Below are 22,226 nucleotides of genomic sequence, written 5' to 3' on the forward strand. Positions count from 1 at the left end.
TGGCCATCCCATGCCCATCCCGACAGGGTTTCTCACACAGAGCTGTTCCATGGGACAGTGGGAATCAGGAGGCTGCAGGTGGTGCCTGACCTGGTGCTGTGCCCTTCCCTCTGCAGGCTATCGCTACAATGACCTGGTGTCCCCTCACTACCTGACCATGATCGCCAACCTGTCGGGCTGCTCCGCGCACCGCCGCACGCCCAACTGCTCCGACATCTGCTTCCACAAGAAGTACAGGACCCACGACGGCTCTTGTAACAACCTCCAGCACCCCATGTGGGGTGCATCCCTCACAGCCTTCCAGAGGCTCCTCAAACCTGCCTACCAGAATGGATTTAACCTGCCCCGAGGGTTTTCCTTGGCGGAAGATTCCAGGGATCTGCCCCTTCCTCTACCTCGCCTTGTGTCCACTGCCATGATCGGGACCGAGACCATCACCCCCGATGACCAGTTCACACACATGCTCATGCAGTGGGGCCAGTTCCTGGACCACGACATGGACCAGACGGTGGCAGCCATCAGCATGTCCCGTTTCTCAGACGGAGCCCCTTGCAGCGAGGTGTGCACCAACGACCCTCCCTGCTTCTCCATCACTGTCCCTGCCAACGACCCCCGCGTGCGGAACGGGCGCTGCATGTTCTTTGTGCGCTCGAGCCCCGTGTGTGGCAGTGGGATGACCTCCCTGCTGATGAACTCTGTCTATGCCAGGGAGCAGATCAACCACCTGACATCCTACATCGACGCCTCCAACGTTTACGGCAGCACGGAGCAGGAATCGCGGGAGCTGCGTGATCTGAGCAGCCAGAAAGGGCTGCTGAAGCGAGGGCAAGTTGTGCCCAGCTCGGGGAAGCACCTCCTTCCCTTTGCCGTGGGGCCACCCACAGAGTGCATGAGGGATGAGAATGAGAGCCCCGTGCCCTGCTTCCTGGCGGGAGACCACCGTGCCAACGAGCAGCTGGGGCTCACGGCCATGCACACGCTGTGGTTCAGGGAGCACAACCGCGTTGCCACCGAGCTGGCCGCCCTCAACCCGCACTGGGACGGGGACCTCCTGTACCACGAGGCACGGAAGATTGTGGGTGCCCAGATGCAGCACATCACCTACGCCCAGTGGCTGCCCAAGGTCCTCGGGGAGGCGGGGATGAAGATGCTGGGTGAGTACAAAGGCTACAACCCCAACGTCAACGCGGGGATTCTCAACGCCTTTGCCACGGCCGCTTTCCGCTTTGGGCACACCTTGATCAACCCCATCCTGTACCGGCTGAACGAGACCTTCCAGCCCATCCGACAAGGCCACGTCCCCCTGCACAAGGCCTTCTTCTCCCCTTTCAGGATCATGCAGGAAGGGGGGATCGACCCTCTCCTCCGTGGGCTGTTTGGGGTTCCTGGGAAAATGCGGGTGCCCTCTGAACTCCTCAACATGGAGCTGACAGAGAAGCTGTTCTCCATGGCACACTCTGTGTCACTGGACTTGGCTGCTATCAACATCCAGAGAGGACGAGACCACGGCATCCCACCCTACAACGACTTCAGGGTCTTCTGCAACCTCTCCTCAGCACAGGAGTTTGAGGACCTCCGAAATGAGATAAAGAACTTGGAGATCAGAGAAAAGCTCAGGAGGTACTGTAGCCTGGATGTGGAAGGATCAAAATTACTGGAGACAAGTCAGTGAAAAGTTCCTGCTTCTTCCAGTACACCCATGGAATAACCTTCCCAGATACTGCCCCCCCAGATGTTAAGATAGGGTAATTACTATGGTTTAACAATGAGGTTAGACAAATGAAGTTTCTCCAAGTGATCAGTCTGGTTTTGGGTGGAATGTTGTCAGGCACTGCTGTGGTGTAGTTTGGGAGCAGATTGAGCCTTGGAGCTATTTTCCAGTCAGATTAAACTGCGTCCTATCTGCCCTGTCTGCCTGTTCCAAGGCAAGTCTTTATCCTATTGTCTTTTAGATAAAACCATTAAAAACATTGTCCAGATGAGTTCCTGACATACAAATTTCTATGTTGGTATCAGATTTATATTATCACCACTCTTTGAGAGCCTCTTAATTTTTTTTTTTTAATATCTGTTATCCTGCAGTTTATATGGGACTACCAAAAATATTGACCTGTTTCCAGCACTTATGGTGGAGGATCTTGTCCCTGGGACCAGAGTGGGACCAACACTGATGTGCCTGTTAACAACTCAGTTCAGAAGGCTGAGGGATGGAGACAGGTATTGCTGTCAGAATCATCCCAAATGCTTTGGTATTCTCTTTGGGAGGTTTTTGCCTTACAGGAAGAAGCAGAATCTGTAATATTTTCTTATTTATTGTCTTATGATATGAGGAACAGTGTTCTCTGTCCAGTGTATTTGCAAGAACACCTATCACAGTTACTGTCAAGGTGTCCTTTCTTGATTTAATGATTCTCATTTCACTGCAGAACACTGGGAATCATTGAGGATGTTCCCAATATCTCATGAAAATCCTAGAAAATGTCCACAGGAACTTATTTCTAATCCCTGTTTGCTGCTTGTGTGAACAAGATGCCTTTGCCTGGTGATGCACTTAGGGCAGGAGCACGGGGATTTGTGGGTTCAGAAAAAGCCATCTGTGTTTGCAGCCACCTGACACCAGAGCAGACGCTCATTTTGAGGGGTGTGGGTGCTGCCACACAGATGTCAGGGAGCTCATCTTCCTCTCCCAGCCTCACTCACTCACTCACTCACTCACTCACTCACTCACTCACTCACTCACTCCCTCCTCTCCCACTCCTGAGTCATGCTGTGATTATACCCCACTGCAGATTTTGGTATGAGAACCCCGGAGTGTTCACACCGGCGCAGCTGACTCAGATCAGACAGGCGTCCCTGGCTCGTGTCATCTGTGACAACAGTGACCACATCCAGCAGCTGCAGAGAGACGTGTTCCAGGTGGCATCATACCTGCAGGGCATGGTCAGCTGTGAGGAGATTCCTGCCGTGGACCTCCGCCTGTGGCAGGACTGTTGTGAGGGTAAGGAGAGGGATGCTCTGGCTCTGACTGGTGTTGGTGCCCTCTGGGTGGCATTTATCACATGCCACAGCAGCTTTTATGGAACTATAGCTGATTTCTGGCTGTACCATGAGACCCCTGTGTCAGCAAATGGGTGCAAAGAGAACTGAAAATAGAATAGAATAGAATAGAATAGAATAGAATAGAATAGAATAGAATAGAATAGAATAGAATAGAATAGAATATTTCAGCTCTAAAGGACCTGCAGCAATCATCCTGTCCAATCTCCTGACCAATTCAGGGCTGATCAAAAGTTAAAGCAAATTATTAGTTATGTCTTAATTATTATTATATCCAAATGCTTCTTAAACCCTAAGAGGTTTGGGACATTGGCCACCTCTCTAGGAAGCCTGTTAACTCTGTTAGCTTCATTTAATCTGTCTGAAAACCCACCTCACTGAGGGCTTTGGTCTCTGGCTGAGGAAGAGACTGAAACAGGACATGATCCCCACCACGTGTCACTTCACAGATTCCTTTGAGAGCCTAAATCTCTGCCATTAAACCTCAGATCCTGCCATGGTCCCCTTGGGCTGCATTCTGGTTCAGATGTCCATTTGAGGAATGGTAATCCACGAGTGATGCACACCCTTTTCCACACCTTGGTTGCCTCCTTCCCTCTGGCTCAAGAGATGTGTCCAGGGTGGATGGTGCAGGAGGGCAGCGCTGCCTTGTGCTGCTGCAGTTCACACAGTCCTGTTTCAAGCAGCAGTGCTCACTGCAGACTTTCCCTTCCTTCCCAAGACTGCCGGACACGAGGGCAATTCAGGGCTCTTTCGCAGCGGTTCCGAAGCAAGAGGTCTCCTGGCTTCAGCTACCCAGAGGAAAACCCTGCAAAGCACAAGCCTGCCTTGCCCAGGTGCAGTATCACCCCTTCTACGTGCAGTTTATCAAACAGCAGTTTTAATAACTCAGTCCATTCAGGCCTCTGAGTCTGGTGCTTTGCAGAGATCTGGGGTCAGGGGTGGATCAGCAGAGAGGTGCTGAGCTCAGCCAGTCCTCCACACTTCAGTGCAGACCCAGCCCTGATGTACAAATACCTGGGCTGAGGGGCTCTTTGGCTGGCACCCCTTGGCTGGTGAATCTGGCAGTTGGGCCCTTCCCTTTGATGCTCACTTGGAGGCTGATGTTGGAGAAGGCAAAATGATTCCCTTGCCTAGGAAACTGCTGTTTGCATAACCCCTTTCACTTTTTATCCCTGACCCCAGAGATGAGGCACCCTCTCCAAGCTCTTCCTCCAGAGAGAACCTTGAGTCCCTTGTGGCTGAACTGGAGAAGACAGTCACTTCCCTACGGAAACAGGTACAACTTGGTGCCCCAATATTTGTCTTTCATGGAGTCATGAACCTCAGCAATGAAAACTTGAGCCAGCATTTTCTTCTTGTATTTGGGGCAGGTTAAAGATTATCTGTGCAGTGGTGCAGACTCCTTGCATTTTTGACACGTTAAACATTATCTGTGCAGTGGTGCAGACTCCCCGCATTTAGGACAGGTTAAATTTTATCTGTGCAGTGGTGCAGACTCCTCACAGAGCTGCTGCTTTCTCCTCCCCAGGTGAATGCACTAGAGAGCCAGCTGAGGTGGCACCACAGGAACACCAGCACACGTGGACAGGGCAAGAAGATTGGGGACGAATGGAGAAAAAGATGACCACATTGCCTCCTTGTATAAGGTCAGTGTGTTTGTTCTGGGCTGGGGCCCCACAGGTCAGTGTGGGGGGACACCTCAGCAGTGTTCCCATGCAGGGAGGATGGAGCAATGAGGTGATGAATGGGACATGAGGTAATAGACTTAAATGCAGCAGGTTAGACACTCGTTTCTGCTGGCAGTGATTAGTGACTCACTGGAATGGGCTGTCTGGGGACGTGGTGGCATATCCATTCCTGGAGGTCCTTTAAGAACTGGTTTGGCAAAGATGGGGAAAGACATAAGTATAGGATGGACCAGGTGGTTTGGGTGAGGTCTCCTGGGCCTATTCTCCTGGGACTCTGGGTAGGTTTATTCTAACAACATTTAATGTCATAACCCCAAATCCAAGAGCCTCGGAAGGACTTTTGCGGGGAGGGATATCACAAAGCTCACTGATGGAGCGGATGGACTGGTTCCTCCCCAGGGGAACAAGGACATCTGGGCAGATGGAGCAATCCATCATTTGCTTACAAACTGGCAGAGATTTCCCCCTGCCCATCTGAGTCACCCTGCTCCTCACTCCTGAAGGCATCAGTCCTCTGTTTGCTCAGCCCCAACCAGGGCAGCACAGCTGTGAGGTGCCTGTGTGAAGTCCCTGTCAGCCCCTGCCAGCCTGGGGACTCCCACTGCTTCTCAACAGTGACAGTCCTGGCCAGAACTGCAGTCCAGGTGTTCATGGGCACAGGGAACACAGCCTGAGCTCCCTTCTCCTGCTTCCCATGGAGATCCCTGCAGCCTTGACAGAGAGGCTGAACAGCTCCCTGGCACCTGCCAATCTGAACAAGATGGTGAATGGGTTTTATGTGTTGGAAGTGATTACTTCAGGGACAGGAGCAGAGGAGTTCTGAGAAATGCAGTTCTGCCAGGCAGCCAGTACTAGGAGGGGCATTCATTCCCTGGAAGTTAGATTGAAGGATGGGACAAGTGAAGGCTGGTCTGGGCTGATAAACACAGGAAAAAGCAGAAAAGGAAAGCCTGGAGGCTGGCCAGGCTGTTTATCAGCATGATTTGCTGTTTTGGTCTTTACAGATTTTCCACTCAAACAGGGGCTCTGCTTCACAAATGTGACAGACTGCACTGTGATATATGAATTGGCTTTTCCTTGCCATTGTTTCAGATCCTTGATGGGGCCTGGCTTTACAGGATCCCTGAAAAGTATTACTGTGGGTTTAAAGGTTTTCCTGTTCCAGACCTGCCAGGCACTCTACAAACACTCTGCCTCTTACAGAGCTTTTCTGCTTTCTTGTGCCATTTCAGGTGCCCTGTGACCTGCACTCCTGCTCTCCAGCCAGTCCAACCCTCCCCTACAGGGCTCAGAGAGCCACCATGAGACCCCCTGGTGCTGTGCCTGCTCTCACACCTCCTGTACCACTCCCTGTCCCAGGACCACTGTACTTTTGCTGTATTGAACCCTCTGCACTGACTGACTACAAGCCCCTCAGCCCCTGGACGCTTCCTGCCCTTGTCAGCCTCCCAGGGATGGGCTCTGCCCTCGATGGTGACAGCCCAGAGTCTGCCAAGGTGCCTCTTCCCTCCACAGTCCCCAGGAAATAGAGACAATTTGAAGCTGCTTTAATGCACTGTTTACTCTGCTCCTCTTCCCATGCACTGCTGTTATCCATCACCCACCAGCCCTCGTGTGAACTGTCCCCTGGACACCCATCCACAACAATTCATTAAGAGGCTCAACCTTCCTCAAATGCACTGTGGGGCCAGGAAACATCTGGAGAAATCAGTTTTAAAAAAAGACAAAGAAACACGAAGCCCAGAAGAAACCCCAGCCATCTTCTGATGCCATCAGAAGACCAAGAGGAACCTCAGGGTTGGGTGTTTCAGGATGGCCAGGTACAGTGTGGCCACCCTGGATCTCCAGCTGGGCTTTGCCAGTTGTTGGTGGCAAGTGGCACATGCCATGGCCCCAGAGTCACCTGCCATTCCTCAAAGCCATCTTCCTCAGCATGACCTGCATTCTCCAACTTTCTTCCCATTTAGAGGTTTAATTGGAATTATGCTCTTCCTTTTTTTCCCTCCAAGAAGGCTCTTTTCTGGAAGATGTATTTTGAGTGTAAACGTAACAGGACCTGCAAGAGAACCTCAGCTAATTAGGTGTAATGGGTGCTCTCATTAGTGGAGGGGAGCTGCTGGTTTCTGTCAATTAGGCTGGGAGGCCACGCTGTGGTGTTTGACACGCGGGTGGATGCAAAATGCTGTTTGTGTTTATGGCTCCCTGGTGCTCTGCAGCCAAACCAGGGCTGTGCAGGCAGCTCTGCTGGTTTTGGTGCTCTTTGGAGGTGCTCCTTAGTGGTGCTAGAACTGAAGTCCCTGTGTACCCACCACAACCCCAAATCTGTGGACAGATTGGTTTTTAATACATCTTTGTGAGCTGGTCATGGGGACTGAAGAGGAAATACTTGATCCATCAGATATCTGTGCTATTCTTATCTTTATCACTTTTACTGCATCCTCCCACTTTCTTTCCCACAGCACAAGGACCAGAGTCTTCTATGAACATGCTTTTCTTCTTCTTTTTTTTTTTTTAAGGTGTTTGATAGTACTAAAAGGGATTCAAAGCAGCAGGGATGCTTCTGGAACTGAATAGGAAAATAATAATAAAAAAAGATACTAGAAAAAGACTGTGATTTATCGTCTCTTTCCTGGAATAGGGCTGAGCTGTGCATGTGTGTCCTGTGCAGACAGAGGTTTGCAGGGATGAGTGTGTGCTCTGCATGTCTGGTAGGCTCAGCTCAGAGGCAGTATTTAGTCCTCAGGGACGTTTGTCATTTGAAAGTACTCTTTCATTTAGGTGCAAATCAAGATCCAAAGCCTTGCGTGTTAGAAATCAGCTCTCATGTATCGCTGGTACCACTGGAGGATCTAACCTGGCAAAGGTCAGTAAAGGTAAATCAGTTCACAGTCTCCTTTTGCACACCAGCAGTTCAGTGAGACCTCACTCAAAACCGTGAGGCACAAGCTCTCTGTGCTGCATCCGATCAGATTTTTTTCAGGCCATAAGCAGTCAGCCCCTTTTGCTCCTGATGGAGTGTGACGTGAGGAGCACACTTGTCACCCGGGCTGCAGAAGGACAGCACAGGGAGTGTCCCTTCCCTTTGGTCTGCAAACCCTTCTGTGCTCCATCCTCAGCTCCCCTCCTCATGCTGAAGTGAGAAAATGCATGGAAACATTACACAGTGGGGAAAATGCACAGAGACATTACACAGTGGGGAAAATTCAGAGGTTTACACAGTGGGGAAAATGCACAGAGGCTTTGCATATCCCTGTCTGGCACTGGGGGTGAGGCTGTGAGCTGGGCAGGGGGCAGCTGTTTAGGTGCTGCTTGGGTAAGGAGGGAGCAGAATATTTTATTAAAGACTCCCTTTCTTCCCAGTTCTCATCAGTTCAGGAATGCAGAGGCCACGCTGAGGAGCACTCTGTACTCCTGCCCTCTGCCCTGGGCATCTCTGGGAGAGGGTGAGGAAATTGCTGAGTCCAAAACTCAGACAAGGAAATCCTTTTGCAATTTTTTTGGCCATCATGGGACACCCAGGATGCAGGACACAGCATGTTTAGAGCTGTTGACCCAAGGGTGAGTCCAGCTTGTTCCTCATACCCCACATGGTTGCAGTTGGCAGCCCAGACTCCTACAATTAATTTTTTAATATTTCTTTTTAAGTAGCCTCTTTCAAATCCCTGCTGCACACCCAAAATGAGCTACACAGACCAACTACAAGCAGAGGAGAATCAAAATAATGGGCTTAAGGCCAGGAGTGGGGTTGCCAGGCACAAAACTCCCACTAATTAGATGGAACAGTTAAATGACAAAGTCCAGGTGGGGACTGGGGGATTGGAGTTGGGATTTCTCACCAGAGCAATCTTCAGGTGGCCTAAAGTGCACATGGAAGGTGTGAGGGGGTATCCCTGGTGGTTTGAGTGGTATTTGGGAGGGGGTTTGGAGCATGTCAGTGTCCAAGAGTGACCAGGGCTGGGGAAGTGTGGCTGTGCTGACACTGTGAGAGCTGGGGTTGCATTCCAGGGCTTGGCTGTGGATGCCATGCAAGCACCTGAGGCTGGTTCAGACCCTGCATCAAGCAAAGATTTCCTGATTCTGAGGGGGACCCATCTCTGGTGGAAGCTGAGTGAGCACCAGATCCTGGTGGAGCTGGCATGCAAATTCCCTAGCAATCCTCTGCAACAGGGAATTAGCGTCAGGAGGCAAATCCTTGAGTGGGGTAACTCTGGGAGGTCATTGTTGAGTGAAGGAAGAAAGGATCTTGTGTTATAAGCCCCCCAATATCCAGCCAGGAAATATCCAAACACTTCATATCTCATGTAAGGTTATTTCCTTAATTCTGTTTTAACTCTCCCACATTTGTGGATGCAATTACTGTCCTATGGAAGAAAAAATATCCTCCCACACAAGTGAGATGAGGACTATTAACTGGAGTCAGCCACTTGTGACAAGAGCTGCTCGAAGAACAGAGAGCTGTGTTTACGGTGCTCTGGTAAGAAGCAAAGAGCACACTTTAAAATAATGATTAAATAAAACAACAGCCGTTCTCCTTCTTCGAGAGCAGCAAGCCCGGCTCCAGCTGTGCCTGTCTCCCAGATGTGCCCGTGGGTCTGAGCGTGGGACTCCTGCCTGCAGACTCGTCCCGCCGGCAGACTCGTCCCACCAGACGAACCAGTTTCACTTTCAGAAATAGGAAGTTCTCCGGGAAGGGCCGGCGAGCGCCCAGACGCGTGCGGGTAACGCGGGCCGGCAGGATGAGCTCCCCGGCCGGCGGCAGGAGCCGCGCATCCCCCCTTCCCCCGGCCTCCCGGAGCGCGCTGGCATAGCCCACCGCACCCAGAGCATCGCCGGGCATGGAGCAGTTCGTCAGGAAGCGCCTGACCTTCCTGACCTCCTTCTGGAACAAGCTCCGTCCCCGCTCCGTGACGGAGAGCTGCTCGCTGGGGTATCTTGGCTCTGATTCCGTTTCGCTGAACTCGGAGGCGACTTCCATTTCCTTCATCCCCAAGTCCTCTCTCTGTATCGCTTTGTACGCTTTCACAGCCCGCAGCGCCGAGGAGCTGAGCGTAAGCGCAGGGGACAAGCTGCGTGTCCTCAGAGAGGAGGGCGAGTATGTGCTGGCCCGGCGGCTGCTGGGGGAGCCGGCCACGGGCTACCTCCCTGCTGCCTACGTGGCCAACCTCAGCCAGGGCACCTCCGCTCACCGCCCGTAAGTATCCCCCCACAGCGGGACGGAGGCTGGGCTCGGGCAGCGCATCCCGCAGGGAAAGGCAGGGCTGGCCCTCCGCAGCGGCGGCGAGCGCCTGATCCGCATCCCCTGCTCTGGCCAGCAGCGGCGAGGGGACCGAGCGGGGACCTGCCCTCCCCTGGGCACCCCTGCATCCCCTGGGCACCCCTGCAGCCCCTGCAGCCCCTGCAGCCCCTGCAGCTCGTGGCAGCGGGGTGGAGGTGTTGGGCAGAGGAAGCGAGATTTGGGGGATGCGCCACAGATGTCCCTTCCTGGCCGCATCACCCTCGCACGGGGCGGGCTGGCTCTGGGGTGCGGGGTGATGCTGGGCAGGGCTGAAAAGGCTCCTGCTTGCTCCCGCTGCTTTTCCCCTTGTTAAAGGGGAGACAGAAAGAAGAGAGCGAGCTGGGGAGCTTGTACCTGAGCTCTGCCAGCTCCAAAGGGCTTGGCAGCACGGGAAGAAGCGTTTTGGGTTGGTACCTGCCAGGGAGCCCGGAGCTCTGCAGGGCCAGCTGTTGCTGCCATCCTGCTTGTCCAGGGCTGGAGTTTCCTCCCGGTCGGTGCCTCTCTGAGCCGGGGGCATGTCTCAGCCCTCTGGCAGCCGGGGAAAGCCCAGGCTCCCCGTTGCATAAGGCAGCCCGGTCCCGACACGTCGGGCAAGCGCCCCGAGACACGGCTGTTCCCTGTGCGCCCTGAGTCACCAGCGCGGGGCTGCGGCGGGCGTGGCGCCCTGGGGACCCTCCGCGCTCGCCCTGGGCTGAGGGGGTGAAGGAGAGGAGCGGAGAAACCCGGGGAGGGTCCCCGATGTGCAGGTGGGATGGGAGAGACCCTCCCTGCGTGTGCTTTGAGCAAGGCAAACCCAGCGCGGCTGGGCTGTGCTGGGAGCACAGAGTGCGGACCGTGGGGTCAGCACCCTGCCTTATCCCCATGGCTTGGGACAGCTGGACAGGCTACAGGGGAGCGGGGAGCACACACACAGATGTGTGTACATGTGTGTGTGCATGTGTGTGTGTACATGTGTGTGTACATGTGTATACCTGTGTGTACACATGTGTGTACATGTATATGTGTACCTGTGTATGTGTGTACATGTGTGTAAGTGTGTACGTGCGTGTGTACGTGTGTGTACATATGTGTGTACATATGTGTGTTTACATGTGTATACCTGTGTGTACACATGTGTGTACATGTAGGTGTGTACCTGTATATGTGTGTACATGTGTGTAAGTGTGTACGTGCGTGTGCACGTGTGTGTGTACATATGTGTGTACATGTGTGTTTACATGTGTATACCTGTGTGTATACATGTGTGTACATGTAGGTGTGTACGTGTATATGTGTACCTGTGTATGTGTGTACATGTGTGTACATGTGTGTGTACGTGTGTGTACCTCTGTGTGTGTGCCTGTGTGTGTACATGTGTCTACATGTAGGTGTGTACATGTATATGTGTAGCTGTGTATGTGTGTACATGTGTATACATGAGTGTGTGTACATGTGTGTGTGCATGTATGTGGTACATCTGTGTTTGCATGTGTGTACCTGTGTGTACATGTATGTACATGTGTGTGCACGTGCGTACATCTCTGTGTGTGTGTGTACACCTGTGTGTGTACATGTGTCTACATGTAGGTGTGTACCTGTGTATGTGTAGCTATGCATGTGTGTACATGCGTGTACATGTGCATACATGAGTGTGTGTACATGTGTGTGTACACGTATGTGGTACATATGTGTTTGCATGTGTGTGCCTGTGTGTACATGTATGTACATGTGTGTGCGCGTGCGTGTACATCTGTGTGTGTGTACCTGTGTGTGTGTGTACCTATGTGTGTGTACCTGTGTGTACCTGTGTACATGTGTGTGTGTGTACCTGTGTATGTATGTATGTGTGTGTGTGTGTGTGTGTGTGTGTGTGTGTACACCTGTGTGAGCAGCTGCTGCCCAGCCTCATCCCGCGGTCAGGCCCCGGGCACTGCCGGGCAGAGGGCAGCGCCGTGCGCGCTTCCAGCCGGAGCGAGCCGCGAGCGCGCAGACTCGGCGGAGCCGCACGTCGGAGCTGGGTGGTAATTTGTTCACCCCATCACATATAATTTCCTGCGCGGCTTCTCAGACGCTGGCGATCCCAGCTAATGAAACTGTTGGCTCAAGTCCTGGCTGCCTCAGGCTGGATGGAGCTGCGTCTTCCCGTGCATCCCGCTGTGTCGGGACCCAGCCAGCCACCGTGCTTTTCCTTACGGGAATTCAGTGATGAACGTCAGTGATGTGGCACAGAAAAGGGTTTGGCTGGGTCCTCCCCCGGCTTGGTGCTGTGGAGTCCCCAGCCATCACTGCCACAGCTGGAGCAGCAAAGGCAAATGCCAGAGATGTTTTCATTGATGCCATTTGCTCATGGGCTCAGAGCTGGTTCTGCCCGTGAGCTGCAGGTCAAGAGTACAAAGGGATCCTGTGCCTGCATGTCCATGCTGATATGGCAGGACACAGGAACAACCTTTCCAGGGCATCTTCCTCACAGTGCCGGGTGGTTGGTGCTTTATTTACCACGGGCTATCAGCCCAAGAGTGTAAATCTCACCTCAGGGTTTGGGATGGAGCTGAGACTTGGACAGCAGTGTCCAGACACTGGTGGAGGAAATGCCCCATCCCTGGCAGTTCAATATTCAATACCAGCCTGGATGGGGCTTTGAGCAGCCTGGGCTAGTGGAAGGTGTCCCTGCCCATGGCAGGAGGGGTTGAATGAGATGAGTTTTAGGGTCTCTCCCAACCCAAACCATTCTGGGATTCTCTGATTCTGTGAAATGGTCTGCAGGCAGTGAGCTGCAATAAACTGCAGCAAGTGCCTGTAAAGCCCACCCAATGGAACAGCCCTGGTGCACGCAGGCAGCCACATCTACAGGTTTTGAGACATGTTCTAGCCACAGTGCCACTTGGTGGCTGCAGGAATGAGCAAACAGTGGGATCCCAGCTGCTGCTCCCCCTCTCAAGCTCGGAGGATACAGAATCCCCTGAAATGGATGCTGACCCATCTGTGCAGCATCCCCTTGCCCTGCTCTGACCCCTCTGCTCTGCTCCCCAGCTGGTACTTCAGCAAGATCAGCCGAAATGAAGCGGAGCAGCTCCTCCTCTCGCCTCCCAACCAGCACGGCTCCTTCCTCGTCCGGGACAGCGAGAGCAGCAAGGGCGAATACTCTCTCTCAGGTGACCTTGTGGCAATTATCCAGATAAAATTAGCACAGGGAAAGGAAGCAGGCTGTTCCTTAGGAACAGCTCCTGGCTTGTTTAGCATGGGGTGAAAACAGGGATAAGTTTAAAGCACTTTTCAGCACCTTGTTGAAGGGAATGGGTGGCTTTCTAAGGGTGAGGGGAAAGTTTACAGAGCAGGGATGGATTGTTGAATCACTGTGGCAAAGGAAAGTGCGTGGCTTCTGTCCGGGATATGAAAGCCATAAACATTTCACTTCAGTTTAATGATGGTTTCGTGGCACTAACTCCCAGGATTTCATTCCAGCAGCTTTTGTCATCTGAGGGTTGTTTAAAAATATGCTGCCACTCCAGATTACCAGGGCCTGGGCTGCTCCCACATACTGAAATCTGAATTCAGGAGGTTTTGGACCAGGCAGTGCCATTATGATCTGTTTTAATCCCCATAAAAGTAATCCCAGGAAAATTCATGGCAAACTCTACATCCCACCATCAGTCCCTGAGCTGTGGGAGTCACAGCCACTCCTGGTTTATCCTCTTTGAGCAGCTCTGATGTTGTCTGAGCAGTCCATGCTGGAATTATGCCTGGGAATAAAGCTTATTAATTATCCCTGATAATAAAGCATCACCTCTGTGGTCCAAAGGAGCCTGGCTCACAATGGCCAGGAGTCCACTGGGCCAGAAGGTGGGAGCAGAAGGGAGGTGGGCAGTGGGATGAAGCAGTCCAGGGGAGAGTTGTGCTGCTTTAACTTTATTAGAAGACTCAGAATCTTTAAAGGAGATATGGTGGAGCCAGCAGGGAGGTGGGGAGGGACTGATCTTTGCATGAGTTGAGTTTTCCCCAACCTGGGCTTCCCCACAGTGCGCAACCACACCAAGGTCAGCCACTTCCGAATCTGCAAGAGCCCCAGGGGCAGCCTCTACATCCAGAAGGGACACCCCTTTCCCAACATGGAGGAGCTCCTCGCCTTCTACACGGAGCACTGGAAGGTCATCCAGAGCCCCCTGCTGCAGCCCTGCAGCCCTGCGGTGCGTACGGGCACAGCTCAGCGTGGGAAAAGGGAGGGGGAAATGAGGGAAACTACAAATAATTAGTCTGCGCGTTTGGGTTTCGAGCTTTATTAAACTAAATTTAAAGCCCACCATTAGTATAGCTGCCAGCATCGCCTTTGATCACCACGTTAAGGCTGGGCGTGGTGTTTATATGTATTTTTGACCAAGCCAAAATGCACAGAATTTTCTGAAATGTGTTGTCCATCTCAAAGACTGGAAACCAAGCTGTTACAATCCCATTCAGTATGGATTCTGGAAATGCGGTTCAAATTTTCTCCTGAGAATGTAAGACAAAACACATGGCTTTTATAAAGTTTTCATACCAATTAATGCAGTGCTCATAAGTCTAATTACAGTATTAATCCCAAATTGCCAGCTCATTTCCTGATTAGGGTTCCATCCACTGATTATGACTTGGAAATAGCAATTAACCATGTGAATAATCCAAGAGTGAAATTGAAAGGTGTGGGATAAAAGAAATGCTAAATGAACCGAAGTTTAAATCAGCCATAATATGCAGTAATATTAATTCATGCATTTGTATTTATTGGTGGAGATGGAGAAAAGCCACTTTTGAGGTCTGATGAGGAGTGAGTTATGACTTGAACTCCTGGTATTTCATGTCGTTTCCAAAGTCACCCCCTTGCACACCTGGGGTCCCAGCAGGGCTCAGGCAGAGGATGCCCCAGGTGTTCAGTGCCTGCAGGGAAGGGCAGTGCTCAGGCTCAGCCCCTGGCTGGTGGAGCACCATGTCCTGCTCCTCTGTGGGCACCACGGGCTGCTGTAGGCTCCAGCAGCAGGTCCTGGCTGGCTGGCTGGTCCGAGAGTGCCATCCCATGTCCATTGCAGACTCCCCCCGAGAGGGACGGCTGGGAGCGCCCGCGCTGGGAGTTCACCCTGCGGAGGAAGCTGGGAGAGGGCTACTTTGGAGAGGTGTGGGAAGGGCTGTGGAGGAACACGGTGCCGGTGGCCATCAAGATCATTAAAGGTACATGGAGAATCAGATGTTAACAGCAGCCAGCTCGTTCACTGCCATTATCATTGACCCTCTTTTATTTCCTCATCCTCTTGGCCACTGTGGCTGTTTTATCATGCAAATGGCAGTAGGACCTGGTGAGGAGCCACTGGAATATTTCTGTGCACAAACCTAAGTTTGGGCTGCATCCCTATAAAATGGCTCCAGCCAATGGGTGTGTGACAAGTGACATCACATCAAATAAAACAGGTTTCTGATACATCAAGTCCTGATGGGACTGTAATCCTGAAAATGAGACCCAAACCCCCATGGAAAACACCTCTTTGGCTCTGAAACACAGGTTGTGCAGACCTGAGCTTTGAGAACAGGGGTGGGCTGTGAGGAGGTAAAAAAGGCCCTCATCCCATTTGGAGTCACTGAGGTCCCAATGTCTACATGAGAAGGTGGCTCACAAGGGCTGTGTTGGCTTTCTCCCACAGCTGACATGAAAGCAGAAGACTTCACCAAGGAGATTCAGAACCTGAAGCGCCTGAGGCACGAGAAGCTGATCCAGCTGCACGCCGTGTGCTCCCTGGAGGAGCCTGTGTACATCATCACCGAGCTCATGCGCAAAGGCAACCTCCACAGCTACCTCAACAGTGAGTGCTGTGCTGGGGGATCCTGGGGCACTGCTTCCTGTGCCTCAGAGTGGCCCTATGAATCTGAATGGGGACCCTAAGGGAGTGCCAGCCTGGTTTCTGCCCTGTTTGATCAGTGGTAACACAGAGCAACCCATGGGCAGTTGGTGGAGATGGTCTTGGGATCACAAAGTCTGCCATGATCCTTTGGGTGTCCATGTGGGCTGGGTCTGTATCAACACCTGGGAGCCCAAGCTCGTTGGTAGGGACCTTCATCCCTCCCCCACCAACCCATGGTCTGCCAGCTCCCACCAGAGCACAGAATCTCACTGCTGTGTTTGGGCAACTCCACCTTCTTTAGCAATGAAACAGCTAAATTTCCCTGTGGGTTTATTAATGTGCAGAGCTCATAACATGTGGACCACTCATTACCCAGTTTAATTTCCTTGGCCCTTCTTTTCCTGACCCAGCACAATCAAACAAACTGCTCCCACCAAGATCTGTTTTTCTACAGAATGCTCCCCCTCCCACCCACACTGACCTTGTTTCTGACTGGGGCTCCAGCAGCAGAGCTGGAGCTCACAGGTACAACACGCTGACAGGCCTGCAGGGAGATTTGCATGGCAGAAGGTCACCTTTGGCTTTGAACAAGCCATGGATATCTGTGACCTTGGTGCTCCTCAGAGCACCAGGCTGAGAATGTAAATTTGCGGTTTTGCATATTCTCCATGTCCCACACTGCCAGCACAGGGTCTCCTTCCAAACCAAAACACCAAAAAAGTTGTTGGTAGATTGCCCCCAATGCTTGGATTGTCTGGATTAACAGGTCCCGAAGGGAAGTCCCTGGGCACCTCCCACCTGCTCAACATTGCCTGCCAAGTGGCAGATGGGATGAGGTACCTGGAGGAGAAGCACATTGTCCACCGGGATCTGGCAGCCAGAAACATCCTGGTTGGAGAGGAACTCACCTGCAAAATCGCTGATTTTGGGCTTGCCCGGCTCCTCAAGGTCAGTTCAGGGGATGCTGTGGTCCCTCCTTCCCACCACCTGAGCTCATAGAGCTGTCCCATGATGGAGAAAATCCCTGCCATCCCCAAAACCCGTGTCTGTGTTGTTCACCCCACCCCTCATGTCCTGTCTGCGATTGCTTTTCAGGATGACATCTATTCCACCAGCAGCAGCACTAAAATCCCAGTGAAGTGGACAGCCCCAGAGGCAGCCAACTACCGCACCTACTCCCTCAAATCCGACGTCTGGTCCTATGGGATTCTGCTCTACGAGGTCTTCACCTATGGACAGATCCCATATGAAGGTAGGGCTGCTGCCCCACTCCATCCACCTGCTGGGCAGCTTGCCCATGGCCCCCAAAAGCCAGAGGGTCGTGAAATGTTATATTGTCCCTTCCCTAAGGGATATGGAAGCAGCTCCTGGAGCATGAGCAGGTTATTGTCCATTTAGGGATGGCTTAGAGGGATATTCAGGGGTTGCAGAGTGGGTGCGGGAGCTGGGGGTAGGAAGTTTGTCTGGATCTCCCAGATCCTCTTTTCTACCACCCCTCTGATGGAGAGACACCGTTTCACAGCATCACCAGTGACATCTTGGCCACCACAGGTGTACCTTCAGGGCATCTTTGGGGACATCAGATTCATCTTCTCCTTCCTTGCAGGAATGACAAACCAAGAAACCGTACGGCAAATCACCAGGGGCTACCGCCTCCCCCGGCCCAGCCCCTGCCCTCCCGAGATCTACAGCATCATGCTGGAGTGCTGGAGTGGCAACACGGAGGAGCGTCCCACCTTCCTGGCCCTGAGGGAGAAGCTGGGCTTCATCTACAGGCGGCTGCTCAGCTCCCTCTCCTGAGGGACCCCTTCCCACCATCCTTCCTGCACAAGCCCCTCCAGGCCAGCTCTTGCCTAGAAGCTCCTTCCTTCTGGTTTGCCCTCTGACAGGGCTACAAGGAAAGCACATCCCCCCAGAAAACAGCCTGTGGTCCCTCTCAGCCAGGGTGCAGGGAGGTGGCCAAGGGAGAAAGCAACAAGTTGTGCAGAACTCGTTGCCAGCGCTTGGCTGTGTAACAGTTTGGAGAAGCCCCATGGAGGCATCACTCAAAGTTTACATCTTCCTTCACTCAGCAGGGTGGGAGGCCCCTGCTGCTCCCCACACAAACGTGAAGGTTTGCAGTTCGTGTTCAGTTGTGGCTCTGCTTGATTTACCTTGTAGTGTGTGTTCGGTGTATTTATCAATAAATGTGTGTGCATCCACCCACAGGAGTCCTTGCAGGGCGTTGCTGGATGCTCCTCCCTCAGCACACTGCTCCACTCTCTCACAGGAATCATGGAATGGCCCTAAAGCTCATCTTATTCCAACCCCCCCTGACATGGACCCCCCTTCCACTGCAGCAGGTTGCTCCAAGGCCTGTCCATCCTGGGTGTGAACACTTCCAGGGATGGTTTCAAGGAGCCCACCAAGGACAGGTTCAAGGAAGCACTGATTTGCAACCAGCCCCACTCTTGCAACCACAGATAAAACCATTCTCGTGTCTCTTTGGACTCTCTTCCCCCAAGTACCCCTGTGTGCCTCTGCCACCCCTTTCCCAGGCAGCAACCCCACATGCCCTGAGGACTCTGCACAGTCAGCTCCTGACTGGGCTGCTCCGCTCTGGATCCTTGTCTCATTCACCATCGTGTGGTTATTCCAACAAAAAATTAATGTCTGGGTTCTAATATTGAATGCCTCCTTATCCCAGGTGCAGGAAGCAAAGGTGAAACCCTGCATCAGTCTACTCTGCTCTTTATTCCACCCCTGGGGAAAGCCAAGAGATGCTCCCAGCACCTTCAGCTCCTCTCTAATCCCAGAATATGGCATTGCCGGGGGACCTTGAGCCTCTGGTCCCTCCCTAGCCATGGCAGAGTTTGCTGCACAAAGTCCCTGTTGCCCCCTGCCCATGCACACTCCCAGAGGCAGGACCGTCCTTGGCAGCAGTGGAAAAACACATGGAAAAGCAGGAATTGGAGCAAAGTCAAGGCTCCAGCATGGTGCAGGCAGGGGCAGCCTGAGTGGGGCTGTTAGAGCCCTAACACAGTTGTGGCACTGGTGGCAGGAGCAGACAGGCTGTGGGTGAAAGGCAGCTGGCAGAGGTTTAGAATTCCTCCTGACAAGCCCATCTTGCCCCTTTGCAGGTGACCAGTGGGACTGAGCCAAGAGCAACGCTGGAATTTATAAAGTTAATAAAGTTTATGTAACATTCCCCACGCCTGGGCAGTGTCCATGCTGTGCAGAACAGCAGAAACAAGTCTGGCTCTCGGCTGAGCAAGTCTCCAAGCACGAGGGGCCTGGAAAGGGGAGGCAGGAATGTGGTTTAGGGTGGGATGAAGCCTGCTCCGCTCCTGTAGAGCTGCAGCCCTGTCCTGGGAAGGCAGCAGCTCCTGGTTAGAGTGTTCCCAGATGGAAAAAGCAACAGGTTGGGTTTGGACATGGTTGCAAGAGGAAATCCTCTCCTTGCACAAACATTCTGCAGCTTGATCAAACACCTGAGCAGCGAGCACAGCTATGCCCAGCTCAGGTCCTCTCCTGCGGGAAAGTAAAGACTGAAGGCACACCCAGCAGGTGAAGGGTTGTGGCACACTAAGGAAGGGCAGGGACACAGTTGGGGGAGGCTGCAGCACCTCAGAATCACAGAATGGTTTGGGTTGGAAGAGACCTTCAAGATCACCTTGTTCCAACCCCCTGCCATGGGCAGGGACACTTTCCATTAGACCAGGCTGCTCAAATAGCAATAAAGACTAAATTTGCAGGTCTGGCTGCCACCAGATGGAGCTCAAAAATAAGCAGGAGGAGAAGGGTGTGCGTGGGGTGACGGGGCTGGTGTGGGGCACAGCCATCCATACCCAGAGATGCCAGGGGGGCTGGCAGGGCACCAGCCCATCACACACATGGCCCAAAACCAGCTCACTCAGCAGTCACAGGGAGCCCTTGGGGATGTGGAGGGTTTGAAGGAAAATCACAGCAGTTTTCCTTCCTCCTCCTCTTCCTCTGCTGCATGAAAAGCCAATGCACAGCCTGGGTTTGCCCTCCAGCACGGTCTGCTGGGTTTTGGCATTTCTCAGAGTCATTACTTGTTTTCTAAAAGTAGATAAAGTTGGGGGGGGGGGGGAGTGGGTGGGGAACCCCAATTTTCCTATCTGCTCCTTTCCAGGATCTCAGCCTGAGCTGGGCACTGCAGCCCTCCCCCAAAAACTGGACCAGGCTTTTCCTTAATCCACTCCACAAAGGCAGGAATGCTGGGGTCCCAGTCCCTCCAGCACTGCTCTGGAGTGGGCACTGCAAATCCTGCTGTTACAGGTACCTCCTGCTCCATTTGCAGCCTGGCATGTGCCCGTTTCAGGATTCAAGGATGGGAGCCTTGACCCAGTGGCATTTGGAAGCAGCCTCAGGCTAATGTGATGTATTTCAGCTGCACAGCTCATTTCTATTTTTAAGGTTCCACATCAGCGTTTGAAGGGTGAGGGGGAAGCAAAGCTGCTGGAGGGAAATAAACCAAACCAAAACAAGCCCCAGCAGCAAGAGGCAGGGAATGGAAAGAAATACTTCTTGCTGGAGGCGGCGGGGTGGCACGAGGGCTGCTGCAAAGGACGAGTGAGCAGAAAACACCAGCGAGTTTTTAGCAAATATGTGCATTAATCAACAGTTAAAACACCATCAAGGGAGCAGAGGGGGGACACCAGTCCCTGTGGAGTTGATGCCATGGGGGTGCGTGCTTGCCCATCCCTGCAGGAAGAAGGGGATTGATTAGGGAGGTGTGCAGTGTATGGGGAACCCCTTTCATTATCTTGCTCCTACTGCACAGTGTTCCCCTTGCTATCCCACCACAGCAGCAACATGAGGACACAGGAAAGCAGCTGGAATCATAGAATCACTTAGGTTGGAAAAGCCCTCTAAGATCATTGAGTTCAACCATTCCCCAGCAATGCCAAGCCCATCACTAACCCATGTCCCCAGGTGCCACATCCACAGGGCTTCTAAGCCCCTCCAGGGATGGGGAATCCCATGCTTGGGAGCTTTCTCAGTGTGGAGATTTGTCCTGATAGCCAACCTAAACCTCTCCTGCCACAATCTGAGGCTGTTCCATAGAATTGTGAAATGAGAGTTTTCTCTCATCACTTGTTACTTAAGACAGACACCCACTGCAGTGGAGACAGAAACAGAACAGAAATAAATGTGCTTGGCTGTCAGATGCTTTTCCAAAATGTCTGCAGGCTGTGAAAGGGCAAGAAAGGCCCTAAAATCCTTTCAATCCCAAGCAAAAAAAAGGCAATGCCAAGGGCTTTGCTCTCAGAAATGCCATGAAGCTGCCCAGGAGCACATCTGGGGGGATCTAGACTCTGTCTGTATCTCCACTCCCAGCAGAGAAGGAGTCTGAGTCTGTGACACTTTACAGACATTCAGAAAAACAGCCTTTAACCCATCAGGGGTTTTCCAGGCAGTTTTGCTTCACTGGACAGGGAACCATGGGCAGAAGGGCAGCTTCTGACAGGTGCTGCAGTCCCTGCTGTAAATCCAACCCACCTTGGAGCAGTGTGGGAATGAACTTAACCTTCATGCAGCATCCAAAACCTGGATAGGGGAGCATCCATGTGCTCGTGGCATCACAGAACAGCTCACTTAGAGCTGGATCAGGCTGGGGAACGTGCCCAGATGAAAGCCAGGGATGTGGGATTGGAGCCTTTGCTCGGTCACTGCCTCCCCTGGGTGCCTGAGGACAGTTGCTGGGTTTGTCCCTCCATGATCACAAGACCAACAAGCAAATACAGAGATATTGACTTTACCTTTGTGTGTCCACACTGATTTCCAGGATTGGAAAAAAAATATTTGTCTGTCCAAAATATGTGGCTTTTGCTGTCAGTCAGCAGCAGAGGAGATCTCTGAGGCACCCTGGGGTTGAGCAGCACCCAAAGGGGGTGGGAAGACCCTGGGGCAGTGCCACAACCACATGTCCCAGGCAGCCAGCCCTCCTTGCCTTGTCTTACTCAGAAAGGGTTTATTTTATCTTGATTTTCCTGTGTTTCATGAAGTTTAAAGGCTGCCATGTGCAGCCCCACAACACCAGTTTGCTGCCTGACTGGAAGTCACATCAGAGCAGTTGCTGCCATGGACATGGGTGTCACCTGCAGGGTGCTGGCAGTGCCCAGACTGCTGGAACACCCCTGGAGCCATCCCCCTCGGATGCACACACTGGCACAGGGGGAGCAGAGGTGCCAGTGCTGCCCTGGCCCCTCGGAGGGACAGGGGACACAGACTGCCCCTGTGACAAGGACCAGTGCCTGGGGAAGCAGAGCTCAGTGAAAAGCTTACTCAACACTTTCCACTGTAAAAACAACAGAACTGGAAGTGGCCCTGGATGCCCCTGCAAGCAGCCACAAAGCA

General features: G+C 52.7%; 2 protein-coding genes across 2 annotated transcripts in view; both read left to right on the plus strand.

The window, feature by feature from the left end:
* LOC135282123 (peroxidasin homolog) overlaps window positions 1-7,348 on the plus strand; it is a 45,154-nt gene extending 37,806 nt beyond the window's left edge. Inside the window, exons 17-23 of the mRNA XM_064391631.1 lie at window positions 117-1,620; window positions 2,083-2,217; window positions 2,790-2,998; window positions 3,779-3,893; window positions 4,243-4,336; window positions 4,589-4,706; window positions 5,981-7,348. Of these exons, the coding sequence (XP_064247701.1) occupies window positions 117-1,620; window positions 2,083-2,217; window positions 2,790-2,998; window positions 3,779-3,893; window positions 4,243-4,336; window positions 4,589-4,684 (2,153 nt within the window). The 3' untranslated portion in view covers window positions 4,685-4,706; window positions 5,981-7,348. The remainder of the gene's footprint in view (window positions 1-116; window positions 1,621-2,082; window positions 2,218-2,789; window positions 2,999-3,778; window positions 3,894-4,242; window positions 4,337-4,588; window positions 4,707-5,980) is intronic.
* A 1,855-nt stretch (window positions 7,349-9,203) lies between these two features.
* Window positions 9,204-18,231, plus strand: LOC135281963 (tyrosine-protein kinase Srms-like). The gene is made up of 8 exons (XM_064391347.1): window positions 9,204-9,939; window positions 13,033-13,154; window positions 14,020-14,186; window positions 15,060-15,198; window positions 15,666-15,824; window positions 16,630-16,811; window positions 16,959-17,115; window positions 17,470-18,231. The coding sequence occupies exons 1-8, from the start codon at window positions 9,584-9,586 to the stop codon at window positions 17,661-17,663; spliced, it is 1,476 nt and encodes a 491-aa protein (XP_064247417.1). The 5' UTR covers window positions 9,204-9,583; the 3' UTR covers window positions 17,664-18,231.
* The last annotated feature ends 3,995 nt before the right edge of the window (window positions 18,232-22,226 follow it).

The sequence above is a fragment of the Passer domesticus genome, chromosome 16 (genome assembly GCF_036417665.1).
Source record: "Passer domesticus isolate bPasDom1 chromosome 16, bPasDom1.hap1, whole genome shotgun sequence".
NCBI lineage: Eukaryota > Metazoa > Chordata > Aves > Passeriformes > Passeridae > Passer > Passer domesticus.

Excerpts from the sequence above, each read along its gene's own strand:
- LOC135281963 (XM_064391347.1), top strand. The coding sequence starts at position 9,584 with ATGGAGCAGTTCGTCAGGAAGCGCCTGACCTTCCTGACCTCCTTCTGG. Across the intron at positions 15,199-15,665 it reads GGCCATCAAGATCATTAAAG|CTGACATGAAAGCAGAAGAC; the intron begins GTACATGGAGAA and ends TTTCTCCCACAG. Across the intron at positions 16,812-16,958 it reads GGCTTGCCCGGCTCCTCAAG|GATGACATCTATTCCACCAG; the intron begins GTCAGTTCAGGG and ends ATTGCTTTTCAG.